Below are 23,595 nucleotides of genomic sequence, written 5' to 3'. Positions count from 1 at the left end.
CAGGTACTTCTCTTCCACCAAGTAGAATAAAAATTTAGACATCTTCAGCCACCTGAGGTACTGCAATGTATTTATCCATAGGCAAAAAGACCTATATTTATTACACTGCCTCATAAATTATTTCAGCATGCTCTGTTTCAACACTATTACTGTTTCCTTCCGGCCATCAACGGCTTGAGCACGCTTTCCAGCCGCCTCTGCTCTCTGTACCCCCACTGTGTTTTGCCGTTCCCTCTCTTCTTCTCATACATGCCTTAGGCCTTTGTTTCTGTTGTTGTTAACAGCTGGTCCCTTTCCCTTCCCATCTGTCTCTATCATATATTTTCAGATTACGTATCAGGCCCACCTTTCTCCACCAGGAAAACCTCTATATATTCCAGAACAGCTGAAAGAGACGCCTCGCTTCTGATCTCATCTTTTCTGCCAGCTACTAGTAACATTAATAATGAGGTTCACATTCTCCGGACATAAGCCAAAAGCTTTATTTAAGCTTAGACCTAATTGCAAAATGGAGTAATATAAAGTCAGCATTTGCTGTTACTATTTACAAGAACAAATACACCAAAGTGATTGGTTTTATTTCTGTTTCTTGTCTATACACAAATGGCTATTGTAAAATGGTGACCTTATAAACAGTTGTCTCGGTTTGGCAGTTATTGTTGGTGCATGGCTTACTGTCGCGTGCTGGCTGATATTTCTCCTGGTGAAACATGGGTCTCTGTGCTGCAGGGCACAGATGCCTCCCCGCACACTCCCTGGATCACACCCCATACAACGAATGCAGAGCATGCAGTCAGACTCAGACCTTTTAATTACTAAATTTAGACTCAAATTCAACTAGTCATTCCAACAAGTAATTAGACTCAAACACCACAGACACTTCTACTTAAAGATTCATCAGGAAGAAGCAAGCTCACGGAGACTACAGGCCATCGAGTGAACTTCTGCTTTATTGATTCTCAGCACCCTCCCGTGTGCAAGTGCGGAAACGCGAGGTTGCCAGACACAGAAAGTGACATGGCACCATGACAAACTTCCAAGATAACAATTCTTACCTTGAGTGGAAAACATCACTTAAAAAATACTTTGTGTTCATGTACTCCTAACTGTAAAATATAATTTTAGTAACAGAACAAAGAATTCTCCTCGGTTCATCACATCATTCATTACAGAAAGGGAAACTCAATAAAATACAAAATGAAACACTGGAATAAATAACTCAATAATTTACTGAAAGGTAGGTTTTCTGCATTGCACACTGCATTGCACACTGCCGCACAGAATTCTAAAGCTGATCTGTTCTAAAGCTTGGAAAACACATTTGCATGTTTTAGTTTCTTGCTCCTTATAAGGAAAACTATTCTGTGTAGGCCTGAGTTTAAAATTTAAGTATCTGTGCATTGAGAGTTGTTACTCTAGAGTGAACAGGTGTGGAAACCTGGTGTTGAAATACTGATCTCCTCAGCCTCGGGGTGGCCAGGAAGAGCCGCCCCATCTCTGGCCTCAAGCCCCCGGTAGTATCTTCTCTTTACCCCAGGTTGGGAAGCACTGCCTAAAGCCAGAAGTTTAGGGGCGAAAATGTGCAAAAATCACTGGTACAAATTGATGTGTTTGTCTTTTATATTGAAACCTTGAAAGGACTGAGAAGACTTTGAGAACATCCCCAGAAGATATGGAACGTAAGCATTCACTGTTGAAGTGTCCCTGCCAAGATTTAACAAGAATGCTTAGCTTTTACAAAGCTTTTAGCAAGTTCAGAGAAGCATCTGCTGTCTTCTCTGTGGTATGCACAGAGCTGCGAGGCACAGTGCCAGACCTTCTCTGGAACATGACCTGTCGTGACTGCAGACATCTCGACACAACATAATGAGCTCCCCTCAACAGCACTTCATTTTATTTTGGGGAGCACCAGGTTTCCTGGTTTGTTAGAAAACTCATCTTGAAAGTAATCTAGAACCTGAGATAAGAAGTGAAATTCTTGTGCATAAACAAATATTTTAAAGTTGAAGTTTAGTCACTTCTCTTGCCCATCTTTTTGTGCCCAAAAATGGTAACCACATTCCTGAATTAAGATGCTACCGTCTAAATCCTTTCTTGAACATGATTATTTTTTGCTGGGGCCAGCAAACTTTTTCTGTAAATATTTTAGACTTTACAGGTCACATTTAGTGTCTGTTGCAAATTCTTCAACTTTTTTTTTTTTAAAGAACTCTTTAAAAATTGAAAATCCACCACTCCCTCTCAGCTGGAGCAGGATGTTTCTATCAGTCTTTGTTTCGGGACCTTCAGGTACAGGCCTTGAGACTTATGACAAGACCTCAAAGGTGGTGGGGGGTCCCTCCTACTAACTCCTGTGGGTCCCTGTCCACCCTCTCCACCCTTTACAGCCCCCTTACTTTTCGTCCTCCTATATCTGCTACTGGCCCCTTGTGGCTCGGTCCCCACCTCCCCACAGCCTCTGCCAAAGCACCACAGCTCCAGTTAGGAAGGTGGCACTCAAGTGGCCAAAAGCAATGCCTTATGGAGCCGGGTTCTTGCCTCCTTTCTTAAGGACTTTGACCATGAAGTGTACATATGATGCAAACAAATTTAACCAAGACAGGCAGAAGCGCCTTGAAGAGACTGATAAACTGTACGATGAGATTCTGTGGCTCCCCAAGGCAGTGCTCAAGATGAACGGGCTTGACTACTTTGCCCTTGCCACCAGTCTCTGCCTGGGCCCCCAGGCTGCTTATGACATCCTTTGAATTATAGGTGGAGGGAGCCATGCCCCCACAGCTCTTGCATTCTGCGTGCCTGGAGAATTACCAGCACACATTTGCCACCAAGGTTTATGACTTGTTCTTTCTAAGTGGCAGACAGAGCCACAACTGGGGCCACTTAAGCCACAGCTGAGGGTGCTAAGGTGTGCTGCACAGGAAAACAGGAAATAGAAACCCAAGGCAGTCCTGGGCAGAGGCACATCCAATTCATTCTGCCCTGCTAGAGCTCTGAGCCTGTGATGGAAGGAGCAGCCTCAAAGATATCTGGAATACCTTTAGAGTTTTTCTCCCATTGTCCTGGTGAATAGCCTCTGGCTTCATTCTATCTATACTAATCTCCTTATCAACCAGTGGCATGGTCACACCTCTTTGGTTTCCTTTGCTGAAAATGTTCTTTCATTCTCTACCACATGGCCAATCTGCAAAATTTCCAAATCTTTCCACTCTACTTCCCTTTTACTTATAAAGCTGCCCTTAAATTATCTCTTTCCTCTCTTATTTTACAGTAAGTCATTAAAAGTGCCCATGCAGCAGCATGGATGCTTTTTTGCTGCTTTGTTATTTCTTCTACTAGATATCCTAGATCATCAGTCTTAAATTTTGCCTTCCATAAAGCCCTCAGACAAGGACACATTTCAGTCAAGTTCTTTGCTATTTTATAATAAGGATGACTTTTGCTCCTTGTTCCTCAGTTCTATCTGAGACCTCATCAGAATGGCCTTTACTGTTTGTATTTCTATCAACATTCTGGTCATAGCCACTTAAGTAATCTCTAAGAAGATTCAAACTTTTCCTACTCTTTGCTTCCTAGCCCTCACCAGAATCACCCTTAATGCTCCATTTATGGCAACATAGGCCTCTTCTTGCCTGCTCCTACAAACTCTTCCAGCCTTTACCCATTATCCAGTTCCAAAGCTGCTTCCACATTTTCAAGTATCTGTTATAGTAACAACCCCACTTCCTGGTGCCAATTTGCTACCAACTACATGAATTTAACTGTTCTGGAATTTGGAAATAGCACAAGTGTGCACACATGCACATATACACACACACTTGCACAAAAAGAACTTCACCTATGAAAATTCCCAAAACTTCTAAACTAAACAAGTTAAAAACCACCAGTCTCACATATGCCAAGCCAGTTGATCTTTTTAGGTAAGTTTTTGCTTAAAATGTCAAAGTTGTTTTCTTCAAAATGTGAGTTTATTTCTTGCACTTAATTCAGACTCTTCCCTTAGTTTTGATTTACAGTGGCATTGGCCACTACACTTCAACTACAGCAGTAATAAAGAGAACATGTCAAGCTATGTATGGGATTACCCAAATAAAACTCTTCAGACAACTTTTAATTAAGAGGGAGAGGGAGATACCAATTTGAATTTGGAAGAAACTGGAACAAAATTAAACAAGCAAAAACATATTACTAAGAATTACTGAAGTGCCTAGAAGTGGAGACCAGCTTTGGTTCTAATAAAACTGAAACCAGTGAAACTCTATGAATTTTCTAATTCTTTCAAAAACAAAGTGTTCCAAGGCTGCTGAAAGATGGGATAAAGAAAGTAATCTGTGGTCAGGAAAATATAACAGTAATGGGAATTTTCTAAATAAAATGAAATGAAAAAATAAATCCTGAAGTGTGTGTTTTTAAAAGAAAAAGCACTGCATTTCCTCATCCTGTTTCATTAGCATTTTTCACACACGTACACAAAACTCTAGTCAATAGTTCACATTTTTCACATCTCTTCACCATCAATTTTAAAAATGGTTACCTCCTGGTGCTTATATTTCTCTATTTTGGATACAAATGGTTTCGAATTTTTAAACTTGAAAAGAAAACACACAGAGTGACAGACCTGAACAATAAATAAAAATCAAATGTCATTCTCTTTAGGTTAGAGCTCTCTCTAGAGAGAAAAAAGAGAATTATAATCTCGGTCAATAAGTTCTTTCATTCTGTAAAAGTATCAATCTTCAGTCCTATCTCCACTAATAGAAAGCATCTGTTCCACTTCCCTCCAATATCAAAGTGCATTAGTTTAAAATTTAACATGCCTAAAGAACACCCAAAAATTTTAGTAATTTTTGACAGATATCCTATGCAGCAAAAATCAAGTGAATTTCCTTTTTTCCTACTCCACAATTTAAAGCTGTATTCAAAACAGTTAAATGCAATATTTCTAGGACAGCAGGGCCTACAAACAATGAATTTTGTTTTTGTTTTAAGGAACAAAAAAGGAAAGTAAAAACAAAACCATAGGAGAATAAAGAGGAGAAACCCTGAGGCAAAAATGGCTTTTCCTTTAGAGAGTCTTCCTGGAGCTGTCTAACTCGGGCTCATAAGGCACCAGCCACCTTCTGGGAAGGAAGGCCTTCCTCCATCCAGAGAGTGGCAGCCGAGCCATTTCGCAGTGTGCGCCGGTGAATGCGCCGGAGCCGCAGCAGGTAGAGCAGGATGGACAGCAGGACCACCAGGAAGCAGCCGGAGAACAGGTAGTGGTTGTAGACAAAGGAGACACCCCGCCAGTGAGCATGACTGGCCCGGAACACCTCCTGCTGGATGTCTCTGCCCACATGGAGATAGGACAACAGAAACAAACAGGACAGGTAAGAGAGGGAGTGGATGGAAACAGGGTGCTGAGGGTGGCAGAGGGGGGCCTGGTGTAGCCCCCAGCTCCACAGACAGGAACCGTGACCCCAGTTGCTGAGACTCATTTTCCTTACCTCTGAAATCGAGGACAGTATGGCCCAACATAGGGTACTTCTAATTATTAATGAGATAACATGTGAAAGTGTATTTATGAGTCCGTGGCAGTTACCATCACTACAACTTGGGTACCAAAAATCAGAGAAATTCACAACTGTGAGGTTTTCACTAATACGTGGAAGTCAATGTGGAATTAAACCACATGTTTGTGAGCAGTAATAACCACTAGTCACAATTTTTATAGTTAGCCCAGTTAAAAGTATTGCTGGGAGATGTTCAATTAAATGGGAAAAACAGGAGCTAGTATCTCATTTACCAATTAACTAGGGTTCTTAACGTGGGGTCAGTTGACAGCTGGGTCAGCAAACTTAGAAGGGGAAAAATGCACATCTTTAATTTACCAATCTCAGACTGAAATCTATTATTTCCTTTGATCATGAATGTAGACCACAAACTATTGTAGTATTAGCAGGACCTGTGACTTTGTTACTAATGAATACCACAGATCTTTTATACCCCATTACAGTGCCGTCAGTGCCTCAAAATATCACTGACACTCATCACCACACGGACATTACAGAAATTATTAGTTCTGCGGCCAGATCTTGTTATTTAATGGGCTAACAAAGAATAGCATATATTACTGTATCACAAATTTGTTTTCAGTACTATTTTGCTAAATGTATTTCAGTATAATGGTTTCCTCTGTAATCCTCTATATTTATACTATACATTTAAAAAACAGGCCATAAAGGTGAAGAACCCCTGAATTAATCCTTTTACAGGGTGTGGGAATAGACAGTTGAGAATAATCAAAACAGAACAGCAGCACAAAAGTGCTGCATATTATTGGATAGGCAGGAAGGGAAGGGAGGAAGTATTTGGGGGAGGTGAGGAAGACCAAAGTCAAACTTCTCTGACTCCATGCTTCTGTCCACAGCCAGCTCTAACAGCAGTACCCCAAACATCTACAAAGCACAGTTGCCATGAGGCACTGTGACAGCAAAAAAGCATCTTTTTTTGATTTCCATTACCCATCTCACAGCCCTACCTTAAGGGTAAAAAGCGGGTCCTGTAAAGGATTGCTCCCAGGGTCCACTGAACCTCCTTGTCATAAACTTGCAAGGCAGTCTTTAAGTTCTTATAGTTGACAGGAAAAGAAAAGCCCCTATGAAACACCTCAAACATCCAGGCAGATTTGAAGCACTGGTACCTACAAATGCCAAGCACAAACACAAGTCAGGCCGATTCACTCATCAAAGTGGCACCGTACATGGAGATGGCCTTTCTCTATGACAGCGCTGGTGCAAAGTCTTCCTTGGCCAGCTTGCTGAGCAGCCAAACCAACTGCATGTTTTTCAAGTTGATTTGCTTGGTTTCTACTCCTTATCCCACAGACGAAACAGTTCACCTGTCAAAATCAATTAGCTTGTGCAACTTGATCTATCTATCTATCTATTTATTTATTTATTTTCCTTTTTTCTGTTTTGGCATAATTTAATCTGTTACCATGACAGATATTTTCCTCCCTCAGGCATTCCATCTTTTATTCATTGATTAAATATGGAGCAAATTCCAACCTCTTTGGAACTCAGTTTCTTTACTATAAAATGAGAAGGTAGGAAAGTCCTTTCCAGCTCTGATATTCTATGACTCTCAGTATTTATTAGAGTCTTATATTTTGCAAAGCACTGTGCTAAGAAAGTAATAAGATACAATAATAAATAAGATATAGTTACTGCACTTAAGTGACCTATAATGAAAGGGGATTTTTAAAAAGCAACTAATAACTATACAACAAAGCAGAACACGATACATACATCAGAGAGGTGCGATGAGCATCCCGCAGACCTGAAGAGAGAGGGATGGAGTATGGTGGAGTGGACAGAGGAAGAGTGGAGAGGGATAGCATCTGACCTAGCTTTCATATCTGGGCAGGATGTGAACAAGCCAAGATACAAACAGGGGAATTTCAGGAGGAAGAAGAGCAAAACTGGACAAAAAAATCATACTATGGCTGGGCACAAGTATTTGTGTTGTTTGACAGGAGCCAAGAGTAGATGAATAGAGACTGAGGAGGATAAAAAGGTAGATCGGGGCCAGGCTATGGGGAGCCGGAGGGTCCGACTCTGAATTACTGGTTTCTTAGAAACACCCACCCAGGCCTGACCGACCCACTACTTACTTAAGCCTGTGGAGGTCAGCGTGAGAGGCATACAGGCCTCGGTCAAAGCGTTCCCGCAAGGTAGCCCACTGTGTTGCACAATAATCCTGCAAGAAATGTCATCCCAAAAACCATCAGTAAAGGCTTATTAAAACATCTTTTTCTTTTAAAAATGGTTCACCACATTCACATTCATAACAAGCACGTCTTTCCAATTAGGAAATACACAAGCTTCACTTACATACGTGTAAAATGAATGCAAGACAGACACACTCAGTGAGCACTTACTGATCAGCAAATGTGATGCTTGCTTTTTATTTTAAAATTCTGCCAAAGGTTTTGTGAAAAAGCATTTCACTGCCACAACCAACCTCCCTCTTGAAAACTGTTTAGTTTCTCCCTCCATGACTGCACATTACAGCTAAACTTTTGGGAGAGTGAAGCAGTATCTTAGCTAGTTCAAACTCAGTACTATGTTTGTGGCAGACATAGCACAAGGTACTGGGAAGAAAATGGTGACTAAGGAAGCCTTTATCTTTAAGAGAAGGGAAAGAGGTACCACTTCTCTCTGGGGTCATCTGTAATAACATGAGTCCCAATAGGAACACCACTGAGTGCAGTGCAAATGCTTCTTCTGAATGTAATATTCAACTCGACATGCCTCCTACTCTAACCTTGACTTAAAGGATGAAGAAACTGAGGTTCAGAGAGGTGGTGACACATGCCTGGGTGTGCGCTAGGGAACACAAGGGAACAGCACTCAGCCTGGGGCCAGAGGGGCAGCATGAGCATTGTAGGAAGAGGAAACACCACAAACGGAGACACAGATGAGATGTTGCCTCGAGTGCAGGAAACTAACAGCTGTTTGATACGATTAAAATACAAGAGCTGGGTAGGGAGATGAGGCTACAGAGGTGGGGAGGACGTGCGAAGGGACAGGAAATCAATACTGTAAGCAAAAGGAAGCCACTGAAGGTTGTCAGTAGGAGAGCAAGGTGACGGATGTGTGTTTCAGATGCTCTGCAAGCTGCATGAAGGGTGAATGATGGAGATCACTAGATGCAGGAAGACCAACTGGGAGGCTCCTGCAATAGCGCAAATGACAGACAGAAGCTTGGATTAGGACAACGATTACAGCACAGGAAGCAGAGATGGGCTTGAGAGATACCTGTGAGACAGAATATCACATGTGGTGACTGGTTATACAGGGGTGTATAGGGAGAGATGAATGAGCAACAGGGAAAAGTCATAACTCTGAGGTTTCAGGGAGGGGGACTGGTTGGTTGGTGACACCATTAACCAAGACAGCACAACCAGAGCAGAATGGGGAGAAAATGGTGGGTTTGTTTGGAGTTGTGAAATCTAGCAGGCAACTGGGCGGGGTCAGGGCTGGAACCTCTTCTTGAGCAGCAGCAGCAACCGTGAGCATGGATGAGATCATCCACGAACCTGAAGGTCAGGGGGCCAAGGGTGGAAGTCTGGACCACCAAGGTAGAAGAGAAGAGGGGGAACAGGCTTGAAAGAGCCCGAGGAGACACTGGCAGAAGGCAGGGAGCACAAGAGGCCAGGAGTGTGCAGCTGGGAGAAGCACTGTCAGATACAGCAGAGAACAGTAACACAAGACTGCAATTTGGAGGTCATGGTGACCACAGCAGTTCATGGAGTAGTGAGTAGAAGTTGGCTTACAGTGGCTTTTTCACTTCTGCTGTAACTGTTTCCCTCTCCCAACCAAAGGGAACAGGATTCCCACCCCATCTTTCCCTCCTGATGGGAAGGGAGGACACAGCCTGTCGCTGTCCACACCAGTCTCTCAGAAGCATGCAGGAGCAGATGGTTTCTTTGAAGGTTACCTTTGCAGCTTTAGTGAATTTAGCAGCATGGTAATCTCCCCCCATTCGTAACACGTCCTCGGTGCAGTAGTAGAATTCAGAAAAGCCATAGAATTCACTGTTCTGAAAGTGAATTGGGGGCTGGTAGACCCCATTGAGGGAAGTCTGTGTCTCATTTGTTTTATTCATGAAAGGCTGGATAGTCTCTCGACACAGGTCAAAGTTTCCAGTCCCTCGTAGGTATATGGTCTGTCCATTTTGCTGGATTTCATCTTTAATGTCTAAGGGTAAGCAGGGGTCCAGGTACGGCGTATCAGGAGTCAGACCGGTCTGTTTACCCAGGAGCCTACAGCACAGAGAGAAACTTTATCATGAGTCATACAGAAAACCGTGCTTCAGAGAAGTGACTGCAAGCCTGCGTTTCTCAAAACATGCTCCAGGGAACACAAAGGGGCTCTGGGATAATTCATTTAGGAAAATATGCACTTGACCCTCGGAGACTCATGGTAGACATTTGTGTGCAGCAGACACATTAACAGAGCCCAGCTAAACAGCCTGTCCCATTACCCGATGCTTTCGATTCCCTGCAGCACAGCCAGACCCTCCCAGCAGCTGAGTTGCTCCCAGCCCCATTTTTGCCACTAGTGCTTGTGATTTTAACTATCTATAGATGAATGAAATGTGACTGTAAAAAGAACTGACCCAGGGAAACCAAGTTAGATGCTTTAGAAAAACCTGATAAAGTTGCTAAAAAACTGTTGTCAAACTAGGTGTGGGCAAGATTTGAAAATTGGGAAAAATTAATAAAAATATAGAAGAATTCGGTACCAAATTGCTTTGTAAATATCTTTTAATCTTTGGTATTCTTTAAAGAAAGGCAAGTTGACATCTCAACGAGGGGTGCACTGAATGCCAGAGAAATGATGAACGTAGGCTAAGAAAGCTTAGCTCACAGCAAAAAAACGGCAAATGAACATAGAAGTTAAAACAAAATGTTTAACGCTTGACTCTATTGTTATGATTCTCTGTTCCAACTAATTTATGTTTTAATTTTTTACTAAACAACTATTGGCCCCAATTACAGCAGATGGCAAAGTTCCTATTGGACTTCAGGCTCTCAGAAATCCTGTAGAAAAGAAATGCTTTCTGTTAACTTTTATTGAAATGCATGAGGCTTACTACTCCCCAATGAATTTTCTGGGAATTAACATCTGTCAACCTACTGTGTGCATGTACCTTCAAGCAAATGAGAAACAGAAAAGAACTTACAAAAACTGAAGTGACGTTGGTGGTGGATAACATAAAATTGCCTTATGGATGCTTAACTGTTAGAAGTTAAATACTGCTGGAATTCAGTATGAGAGTTCATCATTCTGAAGATAAGTCAAGTTTTTACTTTCCACTCAACTGACAAGATGTGTGTGTATTCCTTAAATCAGGGATACTCATAATGCACGTGAGTGTAATAAATTAAGGTCTTTGCCATAAAAATGTTTTACTCAGTTTAAAAAAACCAATTACTGCTACAAATGGCAAAAAGATAAATGTGAATTTCAAGGCTTAATTCATGACATAAAAACATTACAATTATTATAAAAGTCCAAAAGCAGTCAAATGTATACCTCATGCTACTATTTTTAGTTGCCTACATATAAACTAAGAAGTACCACTGACCTGTCCATTATACATAGCTTTTTGACATTAAAACCAATCAGTAAAGATTAAGGTTTCAGAAGAAGGTGTTCAGTGAATCAGGAAAAATATGATTCAAATATCATGTATAAAATATTTCTATCTTAAGACTACTATAAAAAATAATATCAAAATGTGCTAGACACCAATTTAAGAAAGAAAACAAAACATGAGACTACGAATTTCATAATTAACACTATTCAATTAACTTTTAGAGCAGACACTGGAAAAAGTTTTTATTGCTTTTCCTATTTACATGCATGAATGTCTGGTAAATAGGGTGCTGAATAGTTCCAACTTGGTCTTTTTTAATGTTAAGGATTTCACAGGTTTTTAAGATTAAATTGATCAAGGAAGTATACTATTGCTTAGCTCCATGAATTAGGAATTTTTCCCCCTCAAAGTTCTGTTACCAAGACAAACAAATAAAACACAGTAGTTAACATATCTTATAAAACCCAAAATTCAAATTTTTTTATTCTTCCAGCTTTTCTGTTCTTATGAACTAATTTCACATAAATAATTGCTATATACTTAAACCTACAAAATAAATTTAAACTGATAGCTTTTATTTGTTTTCTATATTTTCTATGCCAGATTTCTACACAGCTCGTTTTTAAAAGTTTCACCCCTAAAAATGTTCAAAAACCAGTAGCTCTGACTTCCAGATCACTTCTTTCTCTTGAGTAACTCCCTTCACTATGGTTTTTACCTACTAAATAGCTGCACAGGCTGCTTACGCATAGAATCTCCAGAATATCACACATTTCCACCTTCTCATGATGACAAGTGTGCACACTAGCTGCAGGCCTCCAAGACACCAGCAGTGCCCCAGAGCTGAGCTTCTCTAGGAGTCTGCAATTGTGACCTGCATTACCCAGGGCTGAAGATTATTCTACAGCCTGTTGGTGAAATTCCTAATCCATCAGGTGAGGGGTCGGTCTGAGGGAGAGGGCGCGTGAGCCACCTTTGGAGTAGGATAGAGGGCTGGAGGCAGGACCCTGATGTCCTCTGGTTCCTTCTCCCTACTCAACTGATGGGGGAGTAAAAAGCTAACAAGCTAATGGTGCCAACACACTTTTGCTGCTTAAGCCCTCCTGCTTTGTCTGGACCTCTTGTTTATGAGAGGAGACCTAGGTTTGCAAATGACTGCTGAGTAGTGGAAGGCACTTTACCTGTTCTTTTCAACTGTGTTGGCAAATATTCTATCTTCATATCTCTGTCGGGCAGCATTGCCACCAAATCCAAGGAATGTGGCCACGTAGACTCGATACACATGCTCAGTTTGGTGCGCATCACACCCCAAGTTAAACTCAGCTAACAAATTTTTAGCTACTTCCTCCTGCAGACATAAGAATAACAAACTTTAATATTTTAAGCAACTTTAACCTCCTGTTCAACAGTCTAAAATGAGTCTCATCTAAGAGGGCCCAAAATTCCTGCTTTTGTGTTTCCCAAAAATCCTTCTAAACATAATTCAATATGACAAATTCTGACTTAGGAAATTTCAGATGGGTGGCACATTTATGATATTGTTATGACTTTTTGAAAAAGGAAGTTAGCAATATAAGTCATACCCTCTGACCTAGTAAATCTATTTATAGAATTCTATGTGTGGAAATAAACATAGAAAAGTCTCTATACACAAAGACCTCCTTTGCAATTCTATGACAGAAAAAACTGAATTTCATCTAAATATACAACATCAAAGGAAGGTGAAGTTGGTTACAGTGATCAATAGTTTATGAAGGAACGTGCTCATGCATTGTTAAAAGAAATTCATCAAAATGCTAACAATGGTTTTTTGGGAAGATGAGTCTCTGGGAAATTTTTAATCTTGATTTTTCAGTATTTTTCACAAACTCCTTTTATATGTATTTTTTACTTTATTTCGGGGGAGAGGGAAGAATTTTTACAAAGACATTAGTAATAGCTTCTAGAGGCAGTCTGAATGGAAATTAGAAAACACAAGTCATAATACTTGAATTTACAAAGCAATTTTCCAAGGAGCTTAATAAAGATGCCAATAACATTTATTGAGCACAGTTGAGGTGCCTGGCAGTGCACTAGATTTATCATATGCATTATCTCACGTAAACCTTAAAATAACCCTACACTGTAGGTACTTTTTTCTAATTTATAGATGAAGAAACCAGCTCACAGAAGCTACATGACCTGCATAAGGTCACGTAACTACTGTGGAACAGGATCATGAGGCAGCCCAGGCTCATCCAGTTCCACGGTCTCCCTGTTCACCAGCACAGTATGCTGCCCCCCCACTTTCTGGGGGAAAATGTAGGAAACCAGGCTTTGTTGTTAATTCACAGCTGAACAGAAATAAGAGTACAAGTTGAGTAACCCTTATCCAAAATGCCTGGGACCATAAGTGTTTTGGATTTCAGATTTTAGATTACTTCCATATACATACTAGTGGAGCATCTCTAATTTGAAAATCCACATCAGAAATGCTTCAATGAGCACTTCCTTTGAGCATCAGCTTTGAGCATCATGTTGGTGCTCTAAACATTTCAGATTTTGGAGCATTTTGGATTTTTGGATTAGGGATGCTCAACCTGTAAAAAAAACAGGTAGCAATTCAGGAATATATCTGGACACCATCCTGATGTTCTTTATGCAAGGCTCCCCACCTACTAGGAAGCTCACAGGCAGTGACTGAGAGCTCTGTAGGTGATGGGGAAAAGACAGAGTGAACCACAAATTCAGGAATGTGGAAGTAGTGGATACAAACATTGATTCTTTCCAGAAAATTCAAAAACTGTCTGAGCCATTAAAAAAATATTTCCCCAATCATAACTTAAGAAATCTGATGCTATTATATTATTTTTTAAAAACCTGTTGAGAAAAGAAGTGACCGAAGAGAAAATGTAAACAGAAACTCGAGCATGTGACTGACATATATACCAAAGAAAAACCCTAAGTTCAGAAAACAAACCAGCTGATTTCAATGAACAAACACAAGTGGCTTAGCCGAGGTCTGCCTTGTCCCTCCTGTCTCCTTTCTCCTGGGTTGAGAAGGTGGTACCTCTCAGCAAGCACAGTAAAGGTGTGTTCAGACTCAGAAAACAAAACAAAAACGGATGGAAACATGTTAAATGAAAAGAAAGCAAACGGAAGGAAATCTGTACAGATAATGACCTGCTGTGAGGAGGCAAAGCTTACAGTTTTGGGGACTTCGTACGCTATCTGAGTGGACACGCCTCCCATGTCGAGAATACCCGCCGTTCTTTTACGAATAATGGCTTCACTGCTTTCACTGCCGGGAATGTTAACTTCCACGACTGCCTCGTCATCTGGAAAGAACAAGAAATGTTCAGTGGAACGGAACAGACCCAGAGAACTGGGACATTCTGAAGAGTCATCTTGTTTCCACGGTACACTTCAAGCATATTTAGGCAAACGCAGTCTACTCCTCCCGACTAAAGCCAAGTGTAAGTGTGCTCAACAGCAGCTCCTCCCGCTCTATCCTACACACTTGGCAGCGGCACAAAACTTAGCTCCTTTCTCAGCCTCTGGATTCAATAGAAAAGCCATCATTTCCAGTTACACACATTAGTTGGAAACATGACACTTACCATCTTCAATATGCTCAAATCGTCCAAGGACAAAATTAATGCCGATCCACGCATACACACCTATAGACATTTCACAGGGTGAAGAAAAATAAAGTTTTAAAACATTTCGTGTAACTCTTCTCAATTTAGTCTGTGCAAACATCTCATTTATTTTACTCCCTGACAACCTGCGAAAACACCATGTGAAACAACACATCTCTACTGATGTTGTGATCTTTTCCTAAAGGTTTCCCAAGAACTCTTAACTTTAATATTTATGATTTTATATCATTTACATAGGTTGAAAATATAATTCCCCAGGTGCTGGTATTCCTTTGAAAGGTATGAGTTATTTCAAAATGCTGGACTGTTTATCTTTTGAAGTTAAACATCAGTTGCAAGGTTTTAAACGTTCAAGGTATCTCCTACTCTTTTTCCTTTATCCCTCGTGTTCACTCAGTTGCCAAGTTTGATTCTATTTTTACATTTCCTATACGCAATCTCTAGTCATTTCCAAGGCCACCTTGATCTAAGCTGTTACTGAGAGAGGCAGTGAGAACCCATCTACTGGATCCTCCTGCCCCCACTCTGTCCTCTGCCACTGGGCTGATACGCAGAAGGAGGTGCAAACCCTGCACCGACACTTGAAGACCAGTCCAACTGTTACCACCGCCACCTTTCCAGAGGGCTGCAGTCCAGTAAAGCTAAACATTTCTGTTGTTCTGTCTGGTGCATCCTCTCCAACCCGTACTGACTCAAATCATTTCTTCTGCCTGTAATCTGCTGCCTATGCCTCCCTGAGAGCCCCTCCCGTACTCTGGCTGGCATGCTTTATTTACTACTATCCCTTGAGCCACCGTGCAAGTGTCACTTTCTCTATGATGGCCCTAGTGCAAAAGAAAAAAAAAAAAAGGCTCCCTCTTTCAAATTCCCATGATATTTTTTCCTTATCTTCCTCTGGCACCTAAAACTACCTCATATAGCAGCTCAATGAGTACCTCACTTGTCTATAAGCAGCTCAGTAGCAATATCTGAATTTCACCTGATTTTGTGTTCTCTACAGTGCCCTTCACATGGGAAGTATGTGCTGAAATGACAGACGATTGTGAAATAAATACTTTGGTCTCCATTTCTAGCAAGCTTTTTCCCAAATAATTTCACTGACCTGCAATTTCATTCTCAAGTAGAATCGTTTGTTTGAAAATAGAACTAATATTCCCTCAGTGTATCATAGTCAGGAAGAATTTCCTTCTACTGAGCAAATCAGAAGTTTCCAATAGCTTGATAATTATTATCATCTCAGAAAGCCATATAATTTAGGCAGGGAACACACAGTTTTCTATCAAAATGAGTTCAAAATATGTTCCCTAAATGTGGTGAAGACAAACTGAGTTATTTTTTAATGGCCTAATGATTGGGTAATAAAGATCAGTCATATGGCCGGCTCTGTGGCTCACTCGGGAGAGTGTGGCGCTGGTAGCGCCAAGGCCGCGAGTTCGGATCCTATATACAGATGGCCAGTGCACTCACTGGCTGAGCATGGTGCAGACAACACCATGCTGAGGGTTGTGATCCCCTTACAGGTCATAAAAATTGAAAAAAAAATAAAAATAAAATAATTAAAAAAAAAGATGTCATAAAAAACTAATTTAGTTCATTTAAAAAATATAATATTTCAATGCTATCATTTCCCAAATTTTAAGATATTAAGAGTAATTTAATAAAGTATACAATGGGGAAAATAGGAAGGATTTAAAGGAACAGTTTCCCAAATTTTAAGTTGAAGACCAATATACCAACCTTCTTGTTTCCCTGAAATTACTTCTGCGTGAGAGTCAGAAAACAGAAAATCAAAGTGCACGGGGACATCAGTCAGAAGGTCTTCCAGAATGGCTTTCTGCTGGCTGTAAGGCAATCCAAAAGTTTACATATCAAAATATCACATCTTGAATTTTTTTTTTCCTAAATAAATAAACCCATCGCTCTGGTATATCTTATATGAAGTTATTAATTTAAAAACTAAAGCAGGGCTGGCGTGTGGTGTTGATAACACCGAGGTCAAAGGTTCAGATTCCCTGATACTGGCCAGCTGCCAAAAAAAAAAAAAGAAAAGAAAAAAACTAAACCAAGCAATCTGTTGAAAAGATTGTTTATTTTTGAAAGATTTTTCAAAATGAGCAAGTTGTGTGAATTACGTGATTCCTAGATGTAAAACTACAACTGCAAGTATTCCTTAAATTAATAAAATAGATGAGCTTTTTTAAAATGACAACTTTAAAGCTTATAGTCATAAACTAGTAAATTAAAAGATATTTGGTGGTTTCTGATTAAGGGAATAGTCCTGGTACTATTCCAGATTTGAAGAAATAATTCTGAGTGTCTTCCTTTTGACAATGGCAAGGGAGGAAGAGAAGTGGGGGAAGAACACACCCCCATAGACCCCCTCGCCCCTGCCCTTATCCCCATCCTGGCACCCTGGATCACCTCTCAGGAAGGACTCTCATCCCAGCTGTGCAGAGAATGTAGAGCGGGGTCTCCTTGTGTTTTGTCCGTGGCACATGCTGTGCCGCAAAGTTCAAGAGTGGAGAAATGTAATCGCTGACTTTCTCTGGAGAGGTAGCAAATTCTGAAATGCCTAGGGAGACAGGACACTTCAGTTAACAAGAAGACATTTAGTAACATGCTATGTTTCTTTGGTGTGGCTAATTTGAGAGAAATTCAAGTTACACACTACACTCTCCTGGTTTTCCCTATCTCTCTAGCAACTACTGCCACAGTCTCTCTTCCTGAGATGTTGATGGCACTGTGTCCTCTTCTCAATCATCAAAGACACAGACTGGATTGAGCATCTACCGTGTGCCATGTACAAGAGCTCAGCCCTGCCCTCGAGAACCATGTCCCCCCCATCCTCAGGGAGGCTCACTCACCCCCAAGGCTTCCACGGCCACCATATGATGTAGTTCTCCAAGGCTCATCACCAGCCACCCAGATTGGTATATGGCAACCATCCACTGGACCTCGCCAATGCTCATCCTCACAGCCACCCCAAATGCAATGTACCCAAATCTGAACTCAACTTCTATTGCAAACGGCTCTCACAGCTTGCTATCTACCTCGCTGACCACCAGCACTGTCCAGTGGCCCAAGCCAGTGTCCAAGACAAAACCCCTCTCCCTCACCCCTTTATGCATCCTGGGTTTGAGAGATCACCTCTACTTGGTTCCTCTCATGTGACTTTGCTTCTCCTCATCTCTTGGGATGCCACCAACCCCGGCCAGCCTGCTGTAACAAGTTTATCCTCCAGTCTTGACCTTCTCCACGCTTCCCTCCCCAAAGGATACCTCTTTCCCACTTCAAATCCTTTTGTGGCTCCTCAACACCCTCCAGATTAAGCTCAACTCTAGACTGGCATTGCCTGTGCCGCATATTCACCATCTTTCTCTTTTCCCATGTCCCTTCCATTTGCCCTCAGCTACACTGAACTAACGCTTCTGTGAAGCACCACTCGGGCCTTTGCACCTCCCCAAGGAAGAGGTGCACCTCCCACTCCCCACCCCTCTGTAGCCAGCTAACTCCTGCACATCCATTCGGGTCCTTTCTCCATGGAAGTCTTCCCCAACAGAACCCTGGAGCTGAAAACAGGCTCTCATGATATTCTATGCTTACCTCTACTGCTAGCTGTGCTCTCATTACACTGTATCAAAATTACCTATTTATTTGCCTGTCTTATTATAACTGGAAGTTGCTCAAGGCACAAACTGTGTCTTGCTCAAATTTATGTTCCCAGCATCTTACACAGTGGCTGGCAAAGAGCATGTGCTCAGCAAATATTTATTAAATGTGCACAGAAGTGAATGAATATTTCCCACTGTCCTTTAGCCTACAATATTAAAAATAATGGGGACTTGAGAAGTCAAAAAATTACTCATTTCACAGATTCAAAAATTGTAGGCCCAGAAAGATGAAGCAATTTGTCAACGGAATCAGTAGAAAACAGACTAAAATACGGGTCTTTTGAATCCACATACAATGCAATTTCAATGGACACCAAGTCCCCTGGCCGGCCATCAAAAACAAAAACAAAAACAAAAACAAAAAACAATGGACACCAAGCCCAAAACTAGCCAGAATCTTTAAGGAAATTTCTAGAGCCCTGAAATGTGCTATAAATGGGATTCCATGTGTCAGGACAGAGAAGTGCTATAAAAAGGTATTTTGATTTCCATTTCAAACACTCCATATAGAGTGAGGGAAAGAATCATGTTAAGCCTGATTTTAATGAGATTCTGGTATGTACCCTGGAATGATGTTGTAGCTGACCCTTTGTTCTAAAAGGACAACTCCAAGACATGAAAGGCCTCATCTTACTCCATGAGACCAATTTAATCACTGATAGAACACGGTATATGAAGCTAGAAGAAATGCAAAGTGCTTTATAGAGTTTTATTTCTTAGTCTTCAGTGATTTTTGTATTTGATCAATATTACTTTAACTCTGAAAATGTTTCTAGATTAGGCATACATAAAAACTTAAAGGGTGGGAAAACAGAAAACTAAAAATTAAGACTTTGAGAAAAGTTAATCTTCGTTCATGGAAATGTATTCTGATATCAGAATAATGCTTATTTATAGACAGATTAGCTTCTCTCTCTTTAACCTAAAAAATGAGGTAGAGATTTTTAATTTTCTGAGTAATATGCTGGTACCCAGCTGCCCAAACATCAAAGAACGATCAACTTGTTGAGTGTTGCCTGAAGAGGGTCTGAATTACTCAGCGAAGAATGAACAGGACTCAAGGGGTCTACATTCTATGAAGTAAGAAACTGTTTTATGAAGACATGTATTTTATCATGCTAAACTGAATAGACTTTTTACTTATATTTCTGAAATAGGGGATAATGAGCTAGGATAATTATTTATCAATATTCTCTAATATTTTAAAAGATAAATTCCTTAGATTGTTTGGATTTAATATTTTACTAATCAATACATTGGTAAGATGAAGTAAACACTGTATCTCTAATAAGATCTATGGTCACTGTTTGAAATCAGTGATTATCAACTATCAAGACATCAAAAGCTTGTTTCAAGGTACTCCTAATATCTTCCATTCCTAATGCTCCCGACAAAAGCTGTCCATGGAAATGGTGATGATGACACAGAAAAAGGCTGAAAATCACTGATTTAAATGATCTAATATCGAAGTCAAATTTCAATTTTTACATATCACACTGGCTTAGACATTGTAATATCTTTAAAAACCGGACATAATTATATCAGCTCTTCTAAGTTCTATGGTCACCTTCATTAAATAATCTAGATCATCAGAAATATATTTGGGCAGGAATTTTTAAAAATGATAACCATAACAAAATAAAGAAAAAAAATGACAAATATATACCAAGATATCAGAATATAGATTTTTATGAGTTATCTGAAATTACCTTGTCATTAAGGATAGAGACGAATGGCTACCAAATAGGAAAATCCCTTCCACAATTAATGTCAACTAGCAAACATCTGAGTAGACACCATGAGTAAGGCATGTGACAAATGCTACAGAAGACAAAAAGATATGGCTTCTGGATGTTTTATCAAGGTGTTAGTCACCTTATGCAAAATGGACCAAAAAGGGAAAAGTGAAACAGAGAGCCCCATTAAGTCCTCACGTGAGCTTTGAAGTGGGTGGTGACAGTGTGAAGAGAAAGGGAAAGGCAGGAGAGACACCACCGAGATCAAGAGGACAGAACCTGGTTGCCAGCCACACAGTTCTCGTTTACATACCGGGTTTTATTTTCATAACCACTGGCTTTCGGTTTTTATCCCTCATTTGTCTGATATCCAGCAGATCGTGAGGATTGCCATTATGCCTTGGCCAGCAGTAGACAAAAATTCGAGACCCACTGCTGCCACAGTCCACAACAATACCATAGTTCACATTGGGGTTACTGGTGTCTGTAGCTTCAATGTCAGTAACTCGTGCCAAGTACCTTGTGCAGAAAAACACATATGCCTTTATTTAGACAGAGCATATCATCCTAATCCTAACAGAGAAAATACAGAAGACAAATACCGAGTCAGTGATTTCTAAGCTGTGTAATAGCAACACTGTAACACTTCTTCACAATTAAAATCATTAAAGAGTCAAAAGGAAATAAAACAAATGATGGTGATAAAGATCATCTAAATCAGATACACACTCATTATTCCTTTACAGAAGTTCACACAAATTCCAAAATGCAACATTGTATTTCCAAACTGCCAACGTTAACTGAAAAATCAGTTTAAAACACATTACAGGAGAAGCTTATGTTTAAATAATTATTCCAGGGCCTCTTATGATATGGATTCAGTGGTCAGCAGTTAACAAACAGTTTAAATTTTTCATGCTATGCTATATTCAGTACAGAATCTAGTTCCTACAGTCACATGCTCCTTAAATTCCAACCCAGCCCCAAATGTCTTGAGGCTATGAAATAGAGATGTTAGGCACTGAACGTTTGTGTCCACCCCTAATTCATATGTTGAAAACCTAATCACCAATGTGATGCTATTTGGAGGAAGGGGCCTCTGGGAGGCAATTAAATCATGAGGGCAAAGACCTCAGAGACCCCAGCGAGCTCCCTCACTCCTTCCCAATGTGAGGACACAGTGAGAAGGCGCCATCTATGAACCAGAAAACAGGCCCTCACCAACACGAAACCTCCTGAGACCTTGATCTTGAACTTCCCAGCCCCCAGAGCTGTGAGAAATACATTTATGTTGTTTATAAGCCACCCAGTCTATGGTATTCTATTGTAGCAGCCCAAACCAAGTAAGACAGAAAGTGTGGCATTCCATCTAGAAAACAAATGTTTTTATCTCTTACCTTTGAAATTTCTTGTCTCTGGATAGCCGCCCATATTTATTTCGGATTATGACAACAGAAAAGTATAAAAGAGAAACAGCAGCAGACAGGACACTAATGACAATAATCTGGCGAAAATTGGTATTCAGAATTCGAGGACACCCCACTGGAGAGATGCTAAAATGCCATGAAGCAGGAAAAAGACAGGAGATGCCGATCCTGAAATTCAAAAAAAAACCCCCAGATTTTAAAGCCATCTGCTCCAAAGAGGCCTCCCCTCACTCACCTAAACTGATCCTATAGCAAGATACTCAACTTGAGCTACCCCTATTTCCCTGTCTGTAGGTATCCGTACACCAACATCTTTTACATTTCTATTTTGCTACAGAACCCATTAATATAAAATTATATGAATGAGAATTAGACCCTGTTGATTATGACACTTTGGGTTTTCCCCCCTTTTTGAGAATACTATGCAGATTTTTATTTTACCCTGCTTTGGTCCAAGAAGAATTAAAGACAGCTTACAAGAATAAGTGCAATAAGATAGATATATACACAATATGAAATCAGGTTTAAGGATGATGAAAGCAAAGGGAAATTTAGTATGTAGAAATGCACGTCGTGAGGTAGGCCTGCGAACATCAGTAAGTATCCCAGCGGCCAAAACACTGTCCACTAGGTTAGAACCATATCAATTGCTCAGGAGGAGTAAGATTTTCCTAACACTGAATTCAAGGCGAATTTCTCTTTAACGTCTCAGTAATGGGAGAAATAACATCTTTAACAACATCCCCATAACAAAATCAATAAATGAGTTTTGTATGTCCCATATTTTTAGAAATAGTCCTATGACACATTTTTTTGCAAATAAGCAGGAACTTTTCTTCTCAGTTTATGGCAGGAATGAGAGGCTCATTCTAGAACTATTATTAGGCTTTTTAAAAAAACTGCACTGACTTCAGGATAAATTTTATTGTTTTACAGTTAATTTCTATGCTCTTCACTTTGAAGAGCACTTCATAGAATAAAATACCTCGTGAAAGACAGAGGTATCCTGCTAACCCAACAGAATTTTCTGCCTGTAGTGTCTAGTCTCCACGGGGGATCTTGGGCCACACCACGGCATTTGTCCTCCTCCTCCCCACAGCACAGAGGCTACACACAGTTATCCTGTGTTTCTATAACCCCCGTACAGATCCCAGTGTGCAGCTTTGACTGGAAACTGCACAACTGTCTGTAGAATCTACCTGACACTCTCTCCCATGACAGGCGCCCCAGTGGGCCCTGGAAGAATAAAGGTGTTAAACAGAAGAAGTGCAACACAACTTCCAACGCTTTCCACTTGGGATTTGGATGTTTTTTCCTCTCAAGACCTGTTTTTGTGGCACCAAAATCTCAGATTTTACAGTACCAGTGATTAGGCCCATCACTCACCTCCCCATACTGAAAAGTCAGCGACCAGCAAGATTCTGGGAGTCAGGCCCTCACACACATTTACAGAAACGAAGCTGGGGTCCTCACGGAGTTAGAGCCCTCCTGTTCCAGGAAGTGAGAAAAATCACAAAGAGAGCACAATTAAAGAAAATGTCTATGTTCGTTTTATCATGTGTGTGCTTAAATCCTACCCCTCATAACCTGGTACGTGATCCTTGCACGGAAACTGTTAGAAGGGTCTATTCTGAGCGACACACTTCTAAGTTAATTTCATGCTGGCACAGAAGCCCAAATCAAAAAGAGATGATAACAGTCTGGCACCAGTTAGTGCCCTCTACCCAAAAGCACATCAGTGAACCAGAAATATAAGGACATCAAATGGGCCTTAAATACTGTATGGTACAAGGAAGACTTGGGGTGGAGGCAGGAGGTAGGCAGGTGATTGAATGGGAAACCGACATATCCATTGATCTGGTAAATATGAGACTTACCCTTCATGTGCAAAGTATCATGCAAGGTACTATATCCCTAGTCAGTTCCGTGTCCCTTTCCCCATTACTGCCCCTCCTCTAATCTCCAACCTCAAATC

The 23,595-nt window shown here is 40.6% G+C and overlaps 1 protein-coding gene across 3 annotated transcripts in view; it reads right to left on the bottom strand.

Moving 5' to 3' along the window:
- Positions 1-932: 932 nt before the first annotated feature.
- ENTPD4 (ectonucleoside triphosphate diphosphohydrolase 4) overlaps positions 933-23,595 on the bottom strand; it is a 29,149-nt gene continuing 6,486 nt past the window's right edge. For 2 of the 3 annotated variants that reach the window (XM_063086491.1, XM_063086492.1), the window contains exons 2-13: positions 23,007-23,108; positions 21,591-21,788; positions 20,507-20,712; positions 17,208-17,358; positions 16,524-16,627; positions 14,745-14,804; positions 14,308-14,462; positions 12,327-12,493; positions 9,481-9,805; positions 7,652-7,737; positions 6,518-6,679; positions 933-5,325 (exon numbers count right to left, since the gene is read on the bottom strand). In XM_063086491.1, coding sequence (XP_062942561.1) covers positions 5,097-5,325; positions 6,518-6,679; positions 7,652-7,737; positions 9,481-9,805; positions 12,327-12,493; positions 14,308-14,462; positions 14,745-14,804; positions 16,524-16,627; positions 17,208-17,358; positions 20,507-20,712; positions 21,591-21,788; positions 23,007-23,014 — 1,851 coding nt within the window. In that variant the 5' untranslated portion in view covers positions 23,015-23,108 and the 3' untranslated portion in view covers positions 933-5,096. The remainder of the gene's footprint in view (positions 5,326-6,517; positions 6,680-7,651; positions 7,738-9,480; positions 9,806-12,326; positions 12,494-14,307; positions 14,463-14,744; positions 14,805-16,523; positions 16,628-17,207; positions 17,359-20,506; positions 20,713-21,590; positions 21,789-23,006; positions 23,109-23,595) is intronic. The other variant, XM_063086493.1, reaches the window with a different exon arrangement.

This window comes from Cynocephalus volans, chromosome 2, assembly GCF_027409185.1.
Source record: "Cynocephalus volans isolate mCynVol1 chromosome 2, mCynVol1.pri, whole genome shotgun sequence".
NCBI lineage: Eukaryota > Metazoa > Chordata > Mammalia > Dermoptera > Cynocephalidae > Cynocephalus > Cynocephalus volans.
Note: the sequence above shows the minus strand (reverse complement) of the source record. Positions and strands in the feature narration are given on the sequence as shown.